Below are 21,821 nucleotides of genomic sequence, written 5' to 3'. Positions count from 1 at the left end.
TCGTGCTCTCACTCGCACTCTCTCAAATTAATAAAAACATTTTTAAAAAAATAATAAAGTAATAACAGGCTAGAAAGAGGACTAACAGTAATAGAATAATAGTGTAATCATAATAGCTAACTATCTAGGATTAATAATAATACAATTACCAGTTGCGGAGGCTTGCGTCTTGTCAGGCATCACTCCACGCCAGTGCTGGCAGAGGAAACTTCCTGTGATGATGGAGATGTGCTGTCTGCACTTGTCCAAAATGTCACCACGAGCCACATGAGGCTACTGAGCATTTGAACTCTGGCAAGGGTCACTGAGGAACTAAATTTTCATTTTCTGTAGAGTTAATGAATTAAAATTTAAATAGCCTCATGTGGTCAGTGATCTCTGTCCTCGACGGCGTGGCTCTGGACATTTTCCATCAGTTAACTCATTTCGTTCTCATGACAGCCATGGGCTAGGTACTCTTCCTCTTGTTATTATCCCCATTTTATTTTATTTTTCTTAAAGATTTTATTTATTTATTTGACAGAGATCACAAGCAGGCAGAGAGGCAGGTAGAGAGAGAAGGGGAAGCAGGCTCCCTGCTGAGCAGAGAGCCCGATGTGGGGCTCGATCCTAGGACGCTGGGATCACGACCTGAGCCGAAGGCAGAGGCTTTAACCCACTGAGCCACCCAGGCGCCCCGTTATCCCCACTTTATTATGAGGAAACTGAGTCATTGAAAAGTAAAGTCATTAGGCCGGATCAGAATCTCCCCACTTCAAAGACAGAACAGCATTGTCTGAGGGGACCCCGGTTAAGAATGAAGGCTCTGGGGTCACCCCGACAGGTTTGGCATCCTCTTAGCTGGGTGATCACTTGGACTCCCTAGACCTCAATTTTTTTTGTCTGTAAAACGGGGACAGTCACAGGGCTGGCTTGGTTGGGCTGTGTGAGAGAATTTGATGAGAAAACTTACAGTGATGGCTGGGAGTTTGGATAGCGCTTCTGTATGAACAGTACATGTCCGACAGAGTGTTGATTATAATGTGTAATTGGATGTGAGTCATAGGTCCCTCAGGGAGTGGTTCTGAAGAATGGTGGCCACAGAGATCAGCTCTGTGGGCACGAGAGCCTCACACTCATTCTACAGATGAGGACACTGAGGTTTGACAGTAAAGACTGTTGCCTGAGGTCACCCAGTTAGTGAGCAGAGACCTTGGTGTTCACATCTATAAAATGTGCTTCTGCAGACCTATCCTTTCCCTATGGGAAACAAAGTCTGGGTCACAGGATGAAGCCTGAGCGCCTGGTCCTGCCCCCTATGGACTGAATGTTTATATCCTCCAAAGACTCATGTTGAAATCCCAACCTCCTAGGGGGATGGTGTTAAGAGGTGGGGTCTTTGGGAGGCGAATGGGTCATGAGATCAGAGCCTTCATGACCTATATAAAAGATTATAAAAAAGACCCCAAAGAGATCCCCCTCTGTTTCTGCCAGGAAAGGTTACAGCCAGAAGCCACAATCTCTGAGCTGGAAAGGAGCAGACGCTGAATCTGCCAGGGCCTTGATCTAGGGCTTCCCACTCCGGAATTGTAAGGAATACATTTCTGTTGTTTCTGAATGGCCTAAGATAGAACGTCCATACTGAGAAGTGGAAGCTGCTGTAACAAATACCTAAAAATGTAGAAGCAGCTTTGGCACTGGGTGATGTGGGTAGAGGCTGGAAGAGTACAGGGTGCCATGAACAGACCCTTAAGGGTGATTCTGCTGGAGACCCAGAAGAAAAAGAGGAAAGCTGCAGAAGGTCCAAGATGTTAGAAGAATGACCCCAGAGGCCCTTCGGAGGTCATCAAGGACCTGGGTGGCAGGAGGATTTCAAGGGAGGGGTCGCCGTTCCGGGCTCCCCCACCCCCACCCCCACCATCGGCTGCCCCAGCTGTGGCTCCAGCTGGTCTCCAGCGTGCTGGGCCCTGCAAAGCTGAGAGGGTATGGCTGCCTCCACCCAGATTTCAGAGGAGCTGCACATGCACAACCCAGGCAGAGGGCCACGTTGAGCACGGGACCACCGCAGAGAGCCGCCACCAAGTCCATGCCCAGCCGATTCACAGGAGCACAGCGCCCGGTGCCCACCCCAAGGGCCCCCAGCCCGTCCTTGGGGAGCTACGAGTTGTCCCCTCTTCCCCCAGAGAATCTGGTTTCGGAGGGGAAGTGACTCAGCGGCCTAAGGCCGAGTAGATAATTATTCACTTCCAATCCCGGTAATTAAAGGCCCTAATGGCTCCCCACAGGACGTACAACCTGCCACTTCCGCAGTCCTACCCCTGCCTCTGGATCTGCGCGCCGCGCACGAGCTTCCCTAGCGCGAGCTTTGCCGCTTTGCCGCGGTCCCAGGCTGCGGGTCAGCGGCGCCGGCCGAATTGCGCGCAGCTCTGGCGCCCTCTGGTGGCAGCCTTGGGGTGGCGGCCTGGGAAGCGGCGTCCTGAGCAGGATTGTAATGAAAATTAACTTAATTCATGTAAAAGTCCCTGCTACAAGCGGTAAGTGCTCAATAAATGTCATTGTTAATTTCCAAGGCACAAACTTGGTTATGTGCGACCTCTCTCCCCCGCTCTAAACCCTCCAAGGCTCCTATTACCTTCTGCATAAAAGCCTCACCCTGACAGGCCAGGCCCCTTCACAGTCTCATCCTCAGGGACCTCTTGCCTCATATCCACCAAACACCCTGTGCTCTGGCCACACCAGACTTCTTTCTGACCCCGCTTCCCGTTTCCAGACCTTTGCCCACACTATTCTCACTGCCTGACATTCCCTTTTCCTTTCCTCTGCTTGGCAAACTCTTATGCATCCTTCAAAACCCCCGAAACATGATCTGTGCTCGAAGTCTACTCCGGTTCCCTCGGGACATTGCCTCCTCTGGCCTCCTTTGGCTCCCTCTGCCACAAGCTTCTGAGGGAGAGGGGGCTTGTCTCTTATGGTGCAATTACTCATGCATCTATCTGTATACCCCCCAGACTCTGAGCTCTTGGAGGGGGAGGCAATGTTTTTGCTCACCTTTGAACCGCTGGGATGGAGCAGGATTCGGGCACACATCAGGTGCTTCAAAACCTTGTGCTGAGACCAAACAAAAGGTAGGTGCTAAGTGATTATTGGTGGATGGTGACTCCAAAGCACACGGTTGTTACGCAAGCCTTGGTTCTGTCACCTTCGTGCTGGTGACTTGATCTAAGTCTGTTTCCTCATCTGCAAAATGGGGATGAGAATAATACCTACTGCACAGAGTATTTGTGAAGATTGAATGAACATATCTGTGTAGCACAGGACACTTGATCAATGATGCTGCTCATGATGAGCTAAACCTGTTCTCGGGTCCCCCCTTTACACTGAGGGGTACGGGACTGCAAACACCTGAGAATGCGACCCTTTCCTATCTACACTACAAGAAGCATTAGACTGTTAGCTAAAATACAGACCCAAAGAACTGGTGACAGGTACTCGAACAGACACTTGTATATGAATGTCCATTCAGTGTTCACAGAGGCAAAATGTAGAAACAACCCAGATGTCCATCAGTGGATGAATGGACAACCAAGATGTGATCTATCCTCAACCATAAAAAGGAAATACTGCCATATGATAAAACATGGATGGCCCTCCAAATAATATGCGGAGTGAGGGGAGCCTGGTTGGCTTGGTTGGAGGAACATGCGACTTTTGATCTCGGGGTTGTGAGTTTGAACCCCCAGTTGGATATAGAGATGACTTAACTAAATAAACTTTAAAAAAGACAAATTCACATGGAATTAAAAAACAAAAAGAAAACAAAACAAAACCCCCTTCCACACACAGAAAAACCCCAATGTGCTGAGTAAAGGAAGCCCGACACAGAAGGTCCCATAGTGTATAATTCCATTTCTGTGAAATAGGCAGAAGGGGTAATTCCACAGATCACTGTTTGTTCTGGGTCAGGGGAGGGGGAGGATGAGGATGGGGAGTTCCTGGTTCTAAGTATGGGGTTTTCTTTTATGGGGATGAAAAGGTTTTGGAATTAGGAAGCTGTAGGGGTTGTACAACATTGTGAATGTGGTAAATGCCACGGAATTGTTCACTTTAAAAGGATTAATTTTATATTATGTGAATTTCACCTCAATTAAAAAAAATGTAACCAAAAAAGGGTTAGGTAGAGGACTAAGGTTTGGAGATGTGTCTCCTTTATTCCTCCAGTCCCCCACAGGCTGGTCTTCACCCCAAAATGGGCTGCCGGATCCTGGTCTCCTACCCCTGGCCTGGCAGACGCTGGGGATGGTCCCACAGAGCATGTGACATGAGTGACATGTCACCTGCAGATCACCCAGGGTGGCTCTGAGACCCCAGTGAGACCCCTATGAGACCATGCTAGTGGACACCTGAGCCCCTGGCCAGCCACTGGGTGACTGAGCATGGCTTCAAGGTGAGCCAAAGGAACCATGGGAAGGTTGTCCAGCAGCAGCTCTATGCTTAAGGATGGCCACCAGGCAATCAGGTCCTTTCTGGGGAGAAAATGGAGTCACAGGTCAGGTGCATATTTGAGGGCAGAGGTGACTGGTGTGAGGAGGCTGCAGTGTCCTCTGTGGGCTGTCTGGGACTGGGCTACGGTAGCACCTTGGCCTTGGCTTACTCCTGAGCCCAGAGCAGGACTTTGCCGTCAGCTGCCTGGGGACGCCTCTGGACTCTGCCACATGTGCTGGCTGTGTGACCTGGGACAAGTTACTTCACCTCTCTGGGCAGCAGGAGCCACAGGACCAAAGAGAGGAGGAGCAGAGAGGAGGAGAGGAGAGAGGGAAATATTCAGCAATACTCTTGGAAACAGAAGTAGGAAGCTGAGGGCGTGCACAGAGAGCAGCCGAGCCCCACATTTCCATTTTCCCCAAGCTGGGCTCTCTTCAGTTTTGGGGTGATTGCCCATGATCGGTGGCCATCAGGGTGGCCTGGCTTCCCCTTGCTATGGCAGCAGCACCTGGTTTTCTAGGTAGTCTCAGATCAAGATGTTCTCTGGGGCTGACCTTCCCATCCCTGCTCCAATGACTGGCTCAAGGATGGGCAGGGACCTGTGAGAATCAATTTCGGGCTCAGGCAGAACAGCAAGAAAGTGTCCTATTCCACTTGAAAATTTTAGAGCTGGGAAGACATAAGCTTGGAGCTTCTAGAGGGCCACTGTGTCTCAGAATGAAAACACTCAGAGCAAAAAATAACTTGGAGACAGAGACACTGAGAACTACTGATGTACACAGCTAGATCCAGCCACACCTGAAACACTGTTACTCTTAGACTTCTCAGCCAGGTGCGTCAGTTGGTTGGCTCTCGTTGGCTGAAGCCCTGTTTGTGGGCAGGCTTTTGGTCACTTAGCAACTGAGAGACTCCCATCCAAGAACAACAGTGGTGCCTCCCAGGAATCATCCCCCACAGAAGGTCCCTCATGGGTTTCTCATGGCTGAAATAGGAGATGAGGACATGGTCTTGGGATTGGAAGTAAGGAGTAGCAGGTGCCGGGCAGGCTGAGAGAAGCTGGGGCGCCATGGGGGGCAGGAAAATACTCCCCTCATCAGGCTGAGATCTTCTGAGCCCCTACTATGTGCCAGACACTGGGGATCCAACGGTGGACCCTACAGACACTGCAGTCTGTTCTCGTGCTCGTTGGTAAGTGACCTCTTAAATAAACGGACAGTGGCAAGTTGGCAAGGACCTCAAAGTTCACTGAATTCTTCCAACAACCCCTATCTCTGTTTTCCAGGTGAGGAAACTGAGGCCCAGAGAGGTGAAGGTGACTTCCCTTAAGTTGCGTAGCTACTCAGATTCCAAGCCAGGATTCAAACCCAGGTCTGGCATCACAGCTTTTTAGTTCTTGTTACTTTTTAAAAAATCTGTTACTTATTATTTACTTTTAGTTTCAAAGATTTTTATTTACTTGAGAGAGAGCACAAGCAGGGGGAGCAGCAGAGGCAGAGGGAGAAGCAGGCTCCCCACTGGGCAGGCCGTGGGGCTCGATCCCAGGACTCTTGGATCATGACCTGAGCCGAAGGCAGACGCTTAACTGACTGAGCCACCCAGGCGCCCCTGTTTTTTTTTACGTTTTCTATTTCTCGAAGGTGTGAACTGCTGACAAAACTTGTGAGCAGAAGGTGGTAACACCCCACAGTTACGGAGGATTTACTACCTGCCAACCCTGTTCTGCGGGCTTTTTATTCTTTTTTTTTTTTTTTTTTTTTTTTTTTTTAAGATTTATTTATTTTCATTCTCCCTCAAATAAGTAAATAAAATCTTTAAAAAAAAAAAAGATTTATTTATTTATTTGACAGACAGAGATCACAAGTAGGCAGAGAGGCAGGCAGAGAGAGAGGCAGAAGCAGGCTCCCTGCTGAGCAGAGAGCCCGATGCGGGGCTCGATCCCGGGACAATGAGACCATGACCCAAGCTGAAGGCAGAGGCTTTAACCCACTGAGCCACCCAGGCGCCCTAGGGCTTTTTATTCTTAACCATATGGGGTGGCAAGATTTAGACTCAAAGTGGGACTGCCTGGATTTGAACTCATTTTGCTCGCTGCATGAGGCCAGGCAAGCCATTTCATCTTGGTTTATTTATCTGTAAAATGGGGATGGTAAAATCGCTCCTACTTCTCAGTGTTGTCCTGACAAGTAAAACACACAGCACAGCTCAGTGAACATGAGCCATTTTTCCTGAACCCTCTCCTAACACCTTATGAGCCACGGGGGGTGAGGGTAGGAACGGGATGACATGATGCTGTTATTTCTTCTGTTTTACAGATGAGGAAACCAAGGCACAGAGAGGTTAAATGACTTGCTGAAGGTGACACAGCTTGAAAATGGAAGAGTGGGGATCAGAACCCACTTATACACATTAAGCCTGTTAATTTCGTTGGCAAATGTAAGACTCCTCTGTCCCTTCTGCCATCTAGGGTGCAGCTCAGGGACCAGGCCAATCTGGCCTAGAAGGAAGAAAAACAAATCACACTTCATATAAAGACTAAAGGCAGCCATTCCGCTGTTCTGGGAATGGGAGTGGCTTGTGTCAAGGGAAGGGATTAGTTGTTTGCAGGTTTTGCTAGCGCAGGACCGGAATAAGGGGAATGCCGTTTCTTTGGACTTGAGGTGGAGCCAGCTGCATGGTAGGCTTTGATATCAAACAGGTCTGGGTAGTAATGCCAGCTCTGCCCCTTCCTGTGTGACCACAGGCATGTTACTCACCTTCTCTGAGCCTTGCAGATTCCATGTGAGGGTCTGGGGAGAAAGAGCTTGGCAGATCAGCAATACACCTTGCAGGGGGGTGCCTGGCTGGCTCAGTTGGCAGAGCAGGTGACCAGATCTCAGGATCACGAGTGTGCCTGTGGAGCCTCCTTTTAACTAACTAGCTAAGGAGCTGGTGAAACTGGGAGGAGGCTTAAGTCCTTGGGAGAAAGAATTCAGTAATTCGGGGGTCAGTGGCAAGGAGAGGCTTTAAGGAGTGGGGAGAGGCCCCATAAGAGATGGAGGGGACAAGGAGAGGAGCTGGCAATGCTATGGAATGAGCTGGCAAGACCTTCCAGGTCTCTATGCTTTCAGCAAAATTTCGCTCATACCCAGGATGCGGCTTTAGGCCGCTGGCGAGGATACCAGAGGAGGGGCCCTTGAAGTCAGGGACTCTGGCCCTTCCGGTCACTCCCCTTCCCCCATGTGCTTCCCAGCCTGCCGTGTGCCAGGCCCGCGAGTTGTGGTGGAGGACAATTTCAGTTCCTTCTTGGGGCTGGCAGGTCCTGCCCACTGCTGGGGTGGGGTGGCCGCTGTGGAAGGAAACTCTGCCTCAGACCCCAGCTTGGAGCAGGTCTTCCCCTGCTCGTGGCTAAGACAAGGGGGGGGGGGGCAGGGAGGTGAGATCTGGAAGTGAGATGGCAGGTCCTGTGGGCACCTTCCCAGGAGGACTGGCTCAGGCCCTGAGTCATGTGCCAGTCACCCAGCCCCGACTATGTGCCCAAAGCTGTGCCAGGCGTGGGGACGCAGGTGCGAGAAAAGCAAACTCCCTGCCCTTGTGGACCTACCATCTAACGGGGGTTGGGGTAGTGACAGGTTAGGCACAGAGTCATCAACCCCAAGTACACGGCCTACAGTTGGTTTCTCCTGTTTTTTTTTCCCCCCCCCCCCCCATCGCATGTGCCCTCTGGCCTCCTTGCGAGTTCCTCCTCATCTCGCCTTCTGAGAAAAGCCCACGGGCCTCCTGATCTCATCTCTCCTCTCTTCTTGCTCTTTCTTCTCCAGCCACACTGGCCTCCTTAATATGTTTCTTGCCTCTGAGGCTTTGCATTTGCTATTCTCTCTGCCAAGAATGCTTTTCCCTCTGGATATCCTCATGGTTTGTGCCCTTATTTCCTTCAGGCCTTTCCTGAAAAGCGCCTTCTCTGGGAGGTCTTCCTGGCCCCAACTAGCAACCCAGGAGGGCAAGCTCATTATCACTCACACTTCCTATGTTCTTCCCCTGCTTCATTTTTCTTCTTGACTCCTAACTTCATCTACTGTGCTATGTGAATGTTGCTTCCTTTTCACCCCCCTCTAGTAAGAGAGGGGAGGAGCACTTGTCTTTTTTTCTTTCTTTTTTTTAAACATCGTATTGAAGGGGGCACCTGGCTGGTTTAGTCTGTACAGCATGAGACTCTTAAGATTTTATTTATTTATTTGACAGACGGAGATCACAAGTAGGCAGAGCAGCAGGCAGAGAGAGAGAGGCAGAAGCAGGCTCCCTGCTGAGCAGAGAGCCCAATGCAGGGCTTGATCCCAGGACCCTGAGATCATGACCTGAGCTGAAGGCAGAGGCTTAACCCACTGAGCCACCCAGGTGCCCCAAGACTCTTGGTCTTGTGCTTGTGAGCTGGGACCCCACGTTGGGTGTACAGCTTATTTTAAATATACCCAACCCTAATTTATTGAAGAGAAATTCACATGGCATAAAATTGACCATTTTATTTATTCTTATTTATTTATTTTTTAAAGTTTTTTGCCGGGGAGGGGCAGAAGAAGAGGGAGAGAGAGAGTCCCAGCAGACTCTGTGCTTAGCGCTGAGCAGAGCTCTATGCAGGGCCCGATCTCACAACCCTGAGATCACAACCCGAGCAGAAACTAAGAGTCGGACACTTAACCAACAATACCACTAGGTGCCCCCCAGAGTTTTAATTTTTAAGTAATCTCTATACCCAACCCGGGGCTCGAACCTACAACCCCAAGATCAAGGGTCAGGCGATCTACCAACTGAGTCAGCCAGGCGCCCCAGAACTCTATTCCTTAATTATGGCTGAGTAATATTCCATTTTATGGATGCACCATATTTTATTTATCCATTCATCTGTTGATGGACACTTGGACACTTGGGTCACTTCCAACTTTTGGTTATTGGGAATATTGCTGCTATGAGCAGGCATGGACTTATTTTTACCTTGTATCCCTCGTCCCTGGGACACAGTCATGCTCGATAAATGCTGGTGGAAAGAATGACTGGAGGAAACAAAGAATGACTTGGAGGAAACCAAGGCACTGGACTCAGTGGGGTGGGGCTGGGAAGAGGGGATGGCTGGGTGAGGACTTGAAGGAGGAGCCTGGAAATGGGCCACATGTGCAAAGGCCCTGAGCACGGTGCGTTGCTGGAGCAGAAGGAAGCCAGGGGGCTGAAGCTGAGGGAGTGGGGATAGGACACCATGCATGAGAAGCATGAGAAGCTGGAAGGGGTGGGCAGAGTCCAGGACAAGTAGGACCTTGTCACTCACAGGGTGGAGGTGGACGTGCTTCTGAGGCAGTGGGGAGCCACGGAAAGGCTCTGAGTAAGAGAGTGCCGTGCCTTGGTTTGCCTTAAGTTTTACTAGGATTCCCTCAGAGGAAGATGGATTCACCCGGTGCAGGTGTTGGAGGGGCAGCCGGGAGACGGGAGAGGAGGCCACAGCAGCTGTCCTGGTGAGAGCTGAGAGTTGATGGTGGCCTGGGATGGGGAAGTGGTGGCAAGGATGGAGAAGTGACAGACTCAGACATGGTTTGGAGGTAAAATCATCAGGATCGGTAACCGCAGCCACAACTCAGTTCTGGTTCTCAAATTCCCCTTTCCAGGCCTTCTCAATCACGGCCTCTTCTCCAGCTCTCCCCAGTCCCCAGCCACAAAGCTGCTCAGCCATTCACAGCCGCCAAAGGCTGGGATGACAGAATACCCCTCAACAGATGAAAGGATAAACAAAAGGTAGCATATCCGTACGGTGAAATACGGATCGGCCACAAAGAAAGGAAGTACTGATAAATGCTGTAAGGCTCATGGACATTGAAAACACTATGCTAAGTGAAAGAAGTCAGGCACAAAAGCCCTATACTATGATTCCACTTACATGAAATATCCAGCATTGATAAATCCATAGCAACAGAAAGTAGAGGCAACCTACTGAATGCGAGAAGATATTCCCAAATGATATATCCAATAAGGGGTTAATATGCAAAATATATAAAGAACTCATGCAACCTAACACCTCAAAACCAAATAATCCAATTAAAATAAGCAGAAGACGTAAATTGACATGTTCCCAAGGAAGACATCCAGATGGCCAATAGACACATGAAGAGATGCTCCACATCACTCATCCTCAGGGAAATGAAAATTAAAACCACAATGGGATAGCACTTCACTCCCATCAGAATAGCCAGAATTAAAACAACCACAACCACAACCAGAAATAACATATGTTGCTGAGGACGTGGAGGAAAAGGGACTCTCCTGATGGTGGAAATGTAAATTGGTGCAACCGCTGCGGAAAACAGTGTGGAGATGCCTCAGAAAATTAAAAATAGTAACACAGTATGATCCAGTAATCCCACTACTGGGTATTTATCCAAAGAAAGTAAAAACACTAATTTGAAAAGCTATATGCAATCCTGTGTTTAATGCAGCATTACTTATAACAGCCAAGATATGGAAGCAGCCCGTGTCCACCCACAGATGAATGGACAAGGATGTGGGGTAGATACACAAAATGGAATATTACTCAGCCATAAAAAAGACTGAAATCTTGCCATTTGCAACAACATGGATCGACCTAGAGGGTATATAATAAGTCAGATAGAGAAAGACGATCTTCATACAATTTCACTTACATGTGGAATCTAAAAAACAAAAATGAACAAATAACAACAAAAAAACAGAAACAGACCCATAAATACAGTGAACAAACTGGTAGTTGCCCTTGGGGAGGGAGGTGGAGATGGGCAAAATGGGTGAAGGGGAGTGGAAGACACAGGCTTCTGGTTGTGGAAGAGAAGTCACAGACATGAAAAGGACAGCACAGGGAGGACGATCAATAATACTGTAGTAGTGTTGCATGGTGACAGATGGCCGCTGCGCTTGCGGTGAACAGCGCTTAAGTACAGAGTTGTTGAATCACTATGTTGTACACCTGAAACTAATGTAGCATTGTGTGTCAAGTACACTTCCATGAAAAAAAAAAAGACAGAAAGTAGATTGGGTGTTGCCAGGAGCTGGAGGGAGGGGAGAAAGGGGAGTGACTGCTAAAGGATGTGGGGTTTTACTTTGGAGTGACAGGAATGTTCTGAGACTAGATAGTGTTGGTGATTAAACATCATCAATGTACTAAATGTCACTGAATTGTTTCTTTTATTTTGTGCTGGTGACGTTTTTTTAAAAAGAATTTATTTATTTATTTATGAGCAAGAGAGAGAGATTGAAAGCATGCATGCCAGGAGGCAGAGAGAAAGAATCTGAAGGGGACTCCGTACTCAGCACGGAGTCTGATGTGGGGCTCGATCCCACGACCCTGAGATCATGACCTGAGCCAAAACTAACAGTACGACCCTTAACCAACTGAGCCACCCAGGCACCCCTGTGTTGGTGACTTTTTTTTTAAATTTTATTTATTTATTTGACAGACAGAGATCACAAGCAGGCAGAGAGGCAGGCAGAGAGAGAGGAGGAAGCAGACTCCCTGCCGAGCAGAGGGCCCGATGTGTGGGCTCGATCCCAGGATCCTGGGATCATGACCAGAGCCGAAGGCAGAGGCTTAACCCACTGAGCCACTCAGGTGCCCCATGTTGGTGACTTTTTAAAGCTCGGAGCTCTATCTTTTTTCTTTTCTTTCTTTATTTTTAGCTTTATGGAGATATAATGGACAAATTAAAAGTAAGACATTTAAAGTGTACACTGTGATGATTTGATACATATATAAACATTGTGAAGATTCCTCTCCCCTAGTTAACACATCATCAATGTGTTTTAGCATTTCTTTTTTGTTTTTTTTTTCTTCTTTTGGTGAGAACATTTAAGCTCTACTCTCTTAGCAAATTTAAATTATACAAACTGTGTTATCAACTAGTCACCATGCTATATATGTATGTATACACACACACACACACACACACACACACACACATATGCATTTAAATATTTTATTTATTTGTCAGCGAGAGAGAGCACAAGCGGGGGAGTGGCAGGCAGAGGGAGAAACGGGCTCCCCGCTGAGCAAGGAGCACAATGTGGGACTCGATCCCAGGGCCCCGGGATCATGACCTGAGCCAAAGGCAGACGCTTAACAGACTGAGCCACCCAGGTGTCCCTCACCGTGCTATATGTTATGTTTACTTTGAAATGGTTAATTTTGAGGGCACCTGGCTGGCTGGCTCAGTTGGTGGAGCATGCAACTCTGGATCTCAGGGTTGTAAGTTCAAGCCCCGCGTTGGGTGTAGAGATTACTCCAAAAAAAATTTTTTTTTTTAATAAATAAAATGATTAATTTTTTGTTACATGAATTTCACCTCAATTAAAATTACAATAAATATTGAGGAATTTAAAAAAAAAAGATGCCAGGTGGTTGCTTTCTGCCTCTTTCACCCGTGGAAAACCCCAACTGTAGCATGAGGGGCTCTGAGAACCAAGGTTCACAGACTTCTGGGAACATTTCCGCACATCAAGACCCAGAAATCTTTGTGCCTGGCATTTTCCTAATCCGGTGAGTGTTTACAGTTGCGGAAATTCGGGCTATGCTTTCCTGGCTGAAGAATTACGGCAGCATCCGGCATAGGTGGATTCAGGGGTTCAGTCGCTATCAGATGCATTTAGGTATCTGTCTCGCTCCATGTTGTGGGTCTTGGTCCTACTTTCTCCCGTGCTGGCTTCACTATCAGGGAAGGCCTAGAATTCAACCGCTCCTCTCCACCCCCCACTGCTTCTGCTTTGCTCTAAGCGACAACCATCACTTGCTTAGACTAATATAATAGGATCCTCCCTGGTCTCCTGCCTCTACCCTTCTTCTTGTAGTTCATCCTCCTCACACTAGCCAGGACCATGTCGAACCCAAGACAGACCATGTTTCTCTCCTGTTCTCAAAACCCTCTCATGGCTCCCCATTCTTCTCAGAGTAAAAGTAGAATCTTATGATCCACAAGGCTCTAAGCCACCTGGTTCAACCAATACTCTCTGACCTCATTTCCTACGATTATTTCACTGACCTGCTTGGCTGCAGCCCCACTGGGCCTGTTCCCTGTTCTCCAAACATGCTTGGGATGGTCCAATCTCAGGACCGTTGCATGTGCTGTTTCCTCTGCCTGGAACAATCTTCTCCCGGACATCTACATGGCTCTCTCCCTCACTTCATTCAGGTCTCTGCTCCTCAGAGAGACTTTCTCTGAGCACCTTGTCTAAAGTTTCACTCGCATTCTTTCTACCTCACCATGGCTGCCTGTCTTCCTAGCACAGATCACTTCCAGAACTCAGTTGTTGACTGATTAAGGAACAGCATGACACATAGTAGGTGCTTAGTAAGAGGCTGTAGAATGAATACATGATCCTGGTCTGTTCCGGTCCTCTCTTGTCCTCAGGCCAGGACCGGACAATGACTGAGTCCTGGAGGGTGGCAGCAAGAGCCAGAAATTAAAAAAAGGTCCAGGAGGTAGAACAATGTTATTTTGGGTGGAATAAAAAGAACAGCAGTTCCTGTTTGCTGAAAGCACCTACTGTGTGCCATGAACTTTATATTCACTGTCTTTACTTTACAGACGAGGAAACAGAGACCTAGAGACGTGAACTGACTTCTCAAGGGCCCACAGCAATCAAACGGCTCAGTGGGACCCGAACCCCATGCCCACCCAACTCCAGGACTTTCCCTCTTCACTGGGACAAGGGGTAGGGTTGCCAGGCACCCTGTTTATATAAAACAGTTCTCGACTGACTTTGTCAAAACGCCCGAAATGTGCTGTATTCAGGTTGTTGCTTTTTTTTTTTTTTTTTTAATAAATTACAAATTTTTAGCAGAGTTGTTTTTCAGATTCGGCTGGGAGCTAAAATTTCTAAATCTGGCAACGCTAGTCAGGGAAGAGCTCCGACTCCAGGCCTAGGGCTGCAGGACCTGGTCTCGCCCACGACCCCAGATGATTTTTCCCCTGCAAATCCGCCGCCGGTCCTTACCCCTAGAAGCGCGCAGTCCCCCGGGCCTAGGCCTCTTTCCTGGGATAGGGCACTGGGGATTTGGGAATTAGGCGCGGTCCCTTTAAGAGCGGTTTCGGGAGCCGGCCAGCGGGGGCGTGGCGAACCCAGGGGCGTGCCGAGTCGGGGCAGGCCAATCCGGGGGCGGGACGAAGGCGGGGCGGTCCCGGCGTGGGTGGGTTGCGAAGGGTTAAAGGGGCGCGCCCGGGGGTCGTGGACCGTCCGGCTGCTCCCGCCTCCTTCCGCCCGAGTGGCGTTCTCCCGCGGCTGCGCCAGCCCCGCCACCCAGGAGACAAAGCGCCACCCTTGCCGCCGCCACCCAGCGGGTCCCGGGCCATGGCCAGGCCGCCCCGGGGCCCCGCGCCTCCCGTCCCGCCGCTGCCGCCACCTCCCTAGGCTGCACGGCGAGGTAAGGACGGCCTGGCGAGGGGGGACCTGCGGGTGGCCCTGCGAGGGGACGCGAGACCGGGCTCGGGCCGCCGTGGGCCTCGGGATCCCCGGCTGTCTGGGAGACCTCTGCTGGAGAGAGCTGCCCATCTGCGATAACACGCCACTGGTAATTTACCCTCTGGGGACCCCGGCTGCCGGCCGAGCTTGGCCGCCGACCCCCGCCCCATAAGGGACCTCCACCCGTGGTGGAGCTCTGGTTCCCACGTTCTGCGGTGAACCACCTCATCTGGGCTCTGGCTGTCCTTTAAGGAACACACCAGACACAAAGAAAGGAGCAGAGGGCAGCCAGGAGCAGTCCCAGACCTGGAGAAGCAGCCTCTGCAATGGGCAGTGGGGCTGCTTCGGGCCTGGGCGGGGGCCCTGGGCTCTCTGTGGCCCCTGGTCTTGGAGAGGCCCTCTTCTTAGGGGTTCTCAGCACGTTTTTCTGTCTGTACCTGCCACACCCTCTCACCCATGCCCACTGTTGGGGACACTTGTGCAGCTGGATTCAATCTCAGCACCTGCGGTCTGGCTTCTTGAATTGAATGCCAAATGTCATGCCTCAGTTTCCCCAGAGTCCTGGATTCTGGGCCAGCTGTGTCCCTGGAGACCTTGAATTAACTAATTTGCCTTTTGGACAGCTTCTTTCCTGAGTGCTCACTACCTGGTAAACATTTTGCAGAACAACTTCTCAGGATTTATTCAATCCTTCCCAGAGGGATAGACATTAATATTCTCACTTTATAGATGAGGCTCACCCCGACTCCCAATGGCAGTGCTTTCGGTTCCTTTCCCAGAGTTCGCCAGTGGGTTTTCCTCATTCTAGCCCATCCAACCCACTCCACAGCCCGTTTGGCAGATGGGAAACAGGCTGGGAAAGGTGAAATGACATTTTTTAGATGGAGGAGAGAACTTGGCCCTGGGACCAGAGAGAGGCCAGGCTCCCTCCAGCTTCCTGCTTGGCCAAAGGCTGTTGAATCAACAGCAGTACCCGGAGTGGACTCTGAACTTGGAAAACAGCATGAGAGTGAGGAGATAAGTGGGTGACCAGGCCCTCCCAGGAGCTGGAGGTTGCACCCCTTCTGTTTCCTGCTCGCTCTCTCTTTTTTTTTTTCTGGGCTGGAGGAGGCAAGAGTCATGGGCAGAGTGGGGTTCTGTGCTGGGTGGTGATCATGGGCCAGGCTGGCCCCATTTGGGCAGCAGCAGGGGGACAGCTGCTGAGCCATGAGGGAAACTGCTCTTCCTTGGCTCTTAATGGGGTGGGGACATCTTAGGATCAGCCCCTTTGTGCTGGCTGCCTGGAGCACGTGACTCTGGGCACAGCACTGTGCCTTTGGACAAGTTACTTAACCTCTCTGTCTCCATTCTCCACATCTATGAATGTGGGTTGGGGGTGCAGAGAGATTTCAAAAGATAACTGTCTGATTCATTCCACAGGTATCTGAGCATCAACTACATGCCAGGCACTGGAATTCAGGCCGGAAACCCCTGCCGTCCCAGAGTAGGCAGAGACGACTCAGGTGATTTCAGGTTGGGGTGTAGGGGAGTGACTGGGGGTGTGTGTCTCTTGCGTACAGGGTGGTCAGGGACTGCTTCCCTGATGGTCAAGCTGACACTGAAGGATGAGAAGTCAGCCATGTGAAAATAGAAGAGGGCCATTCCAGGCAGAGGGAACAGCCAGGGCAAAGGCTGGTGTGTCTGGGGAACAGCAAGGAGGCTCGGGTGGCTGGAGCTGAATGAGCAAGGGGGAAAGAGAGGGGAAGGGCATTTGGAAGCCATGGGTAGGACTGAATTTAATACTGGGACAAGCAGGGAGTCATGGGAGTGTTTAGAGTAGAGGAGGGGTGTGGTTGGACTTTTCTTAACGGGATCCGGGATCCCTCGGTGGGGAATGGATTGTAGTGGGGCCAGGGGAGGGGCCAAGGAGGGAGTTTGGCTCTTACCCTGAAGAAAGAGGACAGGGAAGGTGCAAGGGTGGAGGCAGGGAGATGACCAGGAAGCTACGGCAGCTGTGAGGTAAGTGACAATAGGGATGGAGGACAGGGAAGGGGTAGAGGGCAGAGATATTAGACCAGTGCTTTGGAAGAGGTTGGGATTGGGGGGGGGGGCATCAACTGGGCTTGATAAGTGCACAGTGGGGGTGAGGCGGGGAGGCAGAGTGCTGAGGGGAGCATTTGGTGAGGCTGAGAAGAGTATCAACACTACCACTGCTGAGGGTGTACTGTGTGTCCAGCACGAGGCTCGGCACCTTCTACAGAGTCACTGTCACGTCGCAACACCCTGATGTAGGTGCTGTCATGATCCCATCTTACAGATGTGGAAAAGGAGGCCCAGAGAAGCTTAAAGGTTGCTCGGCTCACACGACCCGAACACTACAGAGCTGACATCTGAACCCAGAGAAGAGCAAGCCGACACCAGACTGGGCAGAGGGCAGGGAGGCAAGTGGTGGCCTGAGAGGTAGGAGGGCGATGGGGCAGGTAGGGTGGGTGGTTCTTGTGCAAAATGGAGCCAGGGTCCACATGGAGTTGTTGGGGTGTGAGGAAGGACGCGTGAGTCCTGTTTTGCAGAGAGAGGAACTGAGGCTTAGGGCAGGGCGGCCTGTGTCTAAAGTCACTCAGCTCAGGTAGGCAGAGCAGGGATTACATGCCCTGAGACTTCAGGGCCTCTGTCTGACCTTGGCCCCACTGCTAGGTCAAGATAGGCTGATCTCCGCTACTGAATCATAGCTCGTGTTGTCTCTTCCAGGAAGCCTTCCTTGACTGCTCAGGCAAGTTAGATGAGGTGGATTCAGGTGGGAGCAGTCGTTCCCCTCTGCTCTGGGTCAGGTTGCCTGGTTTGGCAGATGCTCCCAAGAGAGTCACCAGCCATACCTCATTCCTCCAGGCCCTGAGTAAGGCACCACCCAGGCTGGGGAATTCATTGAGTACCTTCTGCAATCCAGGGACTTTACATGCTTTGCCTCTTGAAAAATACAGCTACTGTCCTGTGCAGAGTGGGGCTGTGAATCCCAAACAAACCGTCCATGAAATACTCTAAGGGAAGGTATGGCTATGTCGGGGGCCCAGGTTCCACCTCCCAGTTAATCCCGTCTGGCCAGTGTTGCCCCCATCATGTACTCTTTGGGGGAAAGTGGATAAAAATCACTGGCCAAAGGTATAGAGTTAGAGTCCTCTGCTTTAAGTGGGTATTAGATGCGCTCCGCATCCCTTTCCTATAAGTGTGGGCCAAGCCCTGGGTCTTTTATCTGGGTCACTTCATAACAGTGTTTTCTGCCTCTTCCCTTCCCCCTCTGCTCTGGCCTCACCAGCCTCCTGGTTGTTTCTCAAGCATAGTAGCAGGTTCCTACCTCAGGGCCTTTGCACTTGCTCTTCCCTCTGCTTGGTATGTCTCTGGGGCTCCCTCCCTCACCTCCTCAGGTCTTTGCTCAGATATTACCTTCTCAGTATAGCCTTTCCTGACTCCCACTAAAGTCAAACATTCCTTTGGTCCCTAACACCCTTGGCCCCTTCCCTGAATTTTATTTTCAACAGCACTGAAGACCACCTCGCAGACGTACCTTTATCTGTTTGTTAATGGTCTGCCCTCTTCCCCTGCCACTAGCACGTCAGTGCCACCAGGGCAGTGGCCCTCTCTCGTTTATGGCTGTACTCCTCGTGCCTGGAACAGTCCTCGGCACATAGAAGGTCCTTAACAAATTTGATGAATGAAGTTTGATGAGTGAAGGCCCTACAGCCTTCCAAAATAAGTTCTGTTCATATCCCCATTCCAGGGATAGGCAAATCAAAGCCAGTTATAAAAGCGGAGCTGGGACCTGGAAGGGACCACAAAGAGACAGCCGGTCTGGTTTCTGGGGATGCTGAAAACCTCCGGGCCTGAGATGAGGCCTGGGTTTGAATTTCAGTTCCGCCCAACCTCCTTTGTGACTGTCAGAGTAACTGGCTCTGTCTTTTGTTACCCCACCTGTCAAATAGGGGTGGTGCGAGTCCCTACCAACGGGGGTTTGCTGCGAGATGAAATGAGTTAATACATACAAAATGCTTGGCCTGCAGTAGTTACGCTCCACCTTACCTTGGGGAGACTTCGGGGGCTAGTTAGCCCTGCATTTGGGCCCCGGCTCTGATCCTGAAGAGCTGCGTGAGCGTGGCCAGGCCGCTTCTGCTCCAGGAGCCTCAGTTTCCTCAGCTGTGAGGGGGTGGGGAGGCGTTGGGGGCCGCATGTGGCCAAGGGGGGCAGTGAGGTCACAGCGAGGCGCGGTGCGGGGAGGGACCTGGTGGCGGTGGCCGTGTGAGTCACAGTGGGCTGTCCTGGGGAGCAGGGACAGGCCCCTGCGCGGCCGCCATGAAGCTGAACGAGCGCAGCCTGGCCTTCTACGCCACGTGCGACGCGCCGGTGGACAACGCGGGCTTCCTGTACAAGAAGGGCGGCCGGCACGCGGCCTACCACCGCCGCTGGTTCGTGCTGCGCGGCAACATGCTCTTCTACTTCGAGGACCCGGCCAGCCGCGAGCCGGTGGGCGTCATCATCCTGGAGGGCTGCACGGTGGAGCTGGTGGAGGCCGCCGAGGAGTTCGCCTTCGCCGTGCGCTTCGCAGGGGCCCGGGCGCGCACCTACGTGCTGGCCGCCGAGAGCCAGGCCGCCATGGAGGGCTGGGTGAAGGCGCTGTCGCGGGCCAGCTTCGACTACCTGCGGCTCGTGGTGCGCGAGCTGGAGCAGCAGCTGGCCGCCATGCGGGCCGGGGACTGTCCGCACCCGCCGCGCCGCCCGCGCGCGCTCCCGCCCAAGGAGAACGGCTGCGCCGTGTGGAGCGCGGAGCCCCCGGCCGCCAGCCCCGCCCCCAGCCCGGCGGGCGCCTCCGCCGCCGGCTCCCAGCCGGGCGCCGCGCCGCCGCCTCTCCCTCCCCGGCGGCGGGCCTCGGCGCCCAACGGGCCCCTCCGCGCTGGCTCCTTCGCCCAGCTGCACGAGCTGTATGGGCAGGAGGTGAGGGCGCTGAGGAGCCAGTGGCTCAGGAGCCGGGCCCAGCCCTGACGTCACCCCAGTGGTGGGGGAGCTGGTTCCAGCTGGACCCCAACCCCAGGCCTCGCTCTGACAGGCCCTGCCCTGGGAGACCAGGGTGGAGGGGTTCCTGAGGGAAGTCGGGGTGGCCTGGTTTCCGGGACCCGGCTCCGAGGGGTGCTTTAGGGCTGTGGGACTCAAAGGGGGCCCTGTGCCTGCTTCTAGGGAGCCTCCGGGGCCTCGGTGAGCCTCAAGAAGCCGGAGTCCTGGTATCCAGGGAACTCTGGCCCCAAGCCGGCCGGAGTCATCCAGCAAAGGCCTGTTGCTGTTAACAGGCCCCCACTGGGGTGACTGGGACCACGTGAGGATCCGGGGCCTGAAAGGCAATGCCGACTCAGCCCTGGTCCTGGCCGCTGGGACTGGCCCTGGACACGGACAGAGAGAAGCCTTGGCCTTGCAGCACCACACCTGGGTCTGACCTTTTGCTCCAGGGCCTGGCTCCAGGCCGCCTTCCTGACTCCCCAGGCAGGTGCAGAAGGCCGCGCAGGCGCAGGTCTTCATGCACAGCCGGTGCGCTGAGATGGCCTGCTCCCAGGGCTCTTGGCTTGCAGTGGGGCCGAGGCAGGACTTTGCTCTGGGACTCAGCCAGGCCTTGACAAGGTACTGCTGGCACAGCAGCGGCCCTCTGGTTTGGGCCATGCGTGTGTCCCTGTGGTGGTTCTCACATGCCTTCCCGACACTCCTTAACCACATACTTCAGTCTCCTTCGGAAGTGGGTCTTTTGCCCCAGCGTGGGCTGGGGCCTCTCAGGAGCTCGCCTGACCTTGTCCAGCCCTGAGCTGGGCAGATGTGGCCTGAGCTGACTTTCTAGCCGGGTTCCCCAGGGATGGGTGGCCAGGAGCTGACTCACCACCCAGAAAGGGCCTGGGTGCTGATCTGGTACTGCAAAGAAACAGCTGCCATGCTGTGTTTGGCTTCTGGAAGCCCCTCACTCCACAGTCCCGGCCCACCTCCACCCCCAATATTCTGAGGGGGAGACCAGGTCTTGCTTTGCTTCGAGGCCGACTGCTGTTTTACGTACTCACCACAGTGGCCATTCTTCCAGGGAGAATCTCGGGGGGCTGGGACACCCCTGACCCTCAAGCTGGGTTTTGTTTACAGTCCTCAGTGCCCCACACTGGGGACCAACTGAGGACACATATGCCCCAACCTGTATTTCCCCAGAGGGTCCCTCTTGGTGACAGTGGGCCTTGGTCCTGAGGCCCCTTCCTGCTGTCTTTGGAGACCCTGGGGCTCGGGGAAGAATGGGGGGGTGTCTGTGTCTGCAGTCACCAGCTCACTGCTGGCTCAGTTGACTGGGGCTTCAGTTTTAATTTAATTTTTAATACTTTATGGTGTTTTTCCCCCAGCAACAGAGCCTGATGTTTTCACTGCTTTTGTTTCTTGTTAGCTGGTGGGAGGGGATGAGGTGCCCCAGCTCTGGGCTGGCTGAGGGTCGGCGGCGGGCAGTTGGCACGGCTCCCAGGGAGAGGATCAGGAGCCTAGGCTGGAGACCGTCACCTCAAGAATCTCACCTGGTTTTCTACCTTCTTCCCAGTCTCTACACGTCCTGTTCCGCTGACAGGTGCCTCTGGGGTGTTCCTACGCTTCCCGTGCCCCTCCTTTCCAAGTCCGGAGTGGAGGGGGTAGGGATGGCTGCTGTTGTCTATAGGCTCTGGGTCTCCAGGGATGTTAAGATCTGCCCAGAGCCCATGTACTGGCCGGACCCAGCTGGTGGGTGAGGTGTCGGCCCCCATCCTGGTACAGGTTTACAAGCTCTGTAAAGGTACAGTGCCTACCACTGCTCCCCTTTTCCACCCCATCCCCCCCAAAAAAAGCACAAGATGGGGTCAGGCTGCCTCCAGAGTTGGGTGGGGACAGAGATATCAGGCAGCCTGGGAGGGGCA

The 21,821-nt window shown here is 52.3% G+C and overlaps 1 protein-coding gene across 1 annotated transcript; it reads left to right on the top strand.

The window, feature by feature from the left end:
• The first annotated feature begins 14,902 nt into the window (after positions 1-14,902).
• Positions 14,903-21,821, top strand: LOC111156456 (family with sequence similarity 109 member A). The gene is made up of 4 exons (XM_022517375.1): positions 14,903-15,010; positions 16,321-16,403; positions 17,198-17,340; positions 19,199-21,821. The coding sequence occupies exon 4, from the start codon at positions 19,222-19,224 to the stop codon at positions 19,906-19,908; it is 687 nt and encodes a 228-aa protein (XP_022373083.1). The 5' UTR covers positions 14,903-15,010; positions 16,321-16,403; positions 17,198-17,340; positions 19,199-19,221; the 3' UTR covers positions 19,909-21,821.

Source organism: Enhydra lutris, unplaced genomic scaffold, assembly GCF_002288905.1.
Source record: "Enhydra lutris kenyoni isolate GAN:26980312 unplaced genomic scaffold, ASM228890v2 scaffoldscaffold46, whole genome shotgun sequence".
Taxonomy (NCBI): Eukaryota; Metazoa; Chordata; class Mammalia; order Carnivora; family Mustelidae; genus Enhydra; species Enhydra lutris.
The sequence above is the reverse complement of the archived record's forward strand: the minus strand, read 5'-3'. Positions and strand labels throughout refer to the sequence as shown.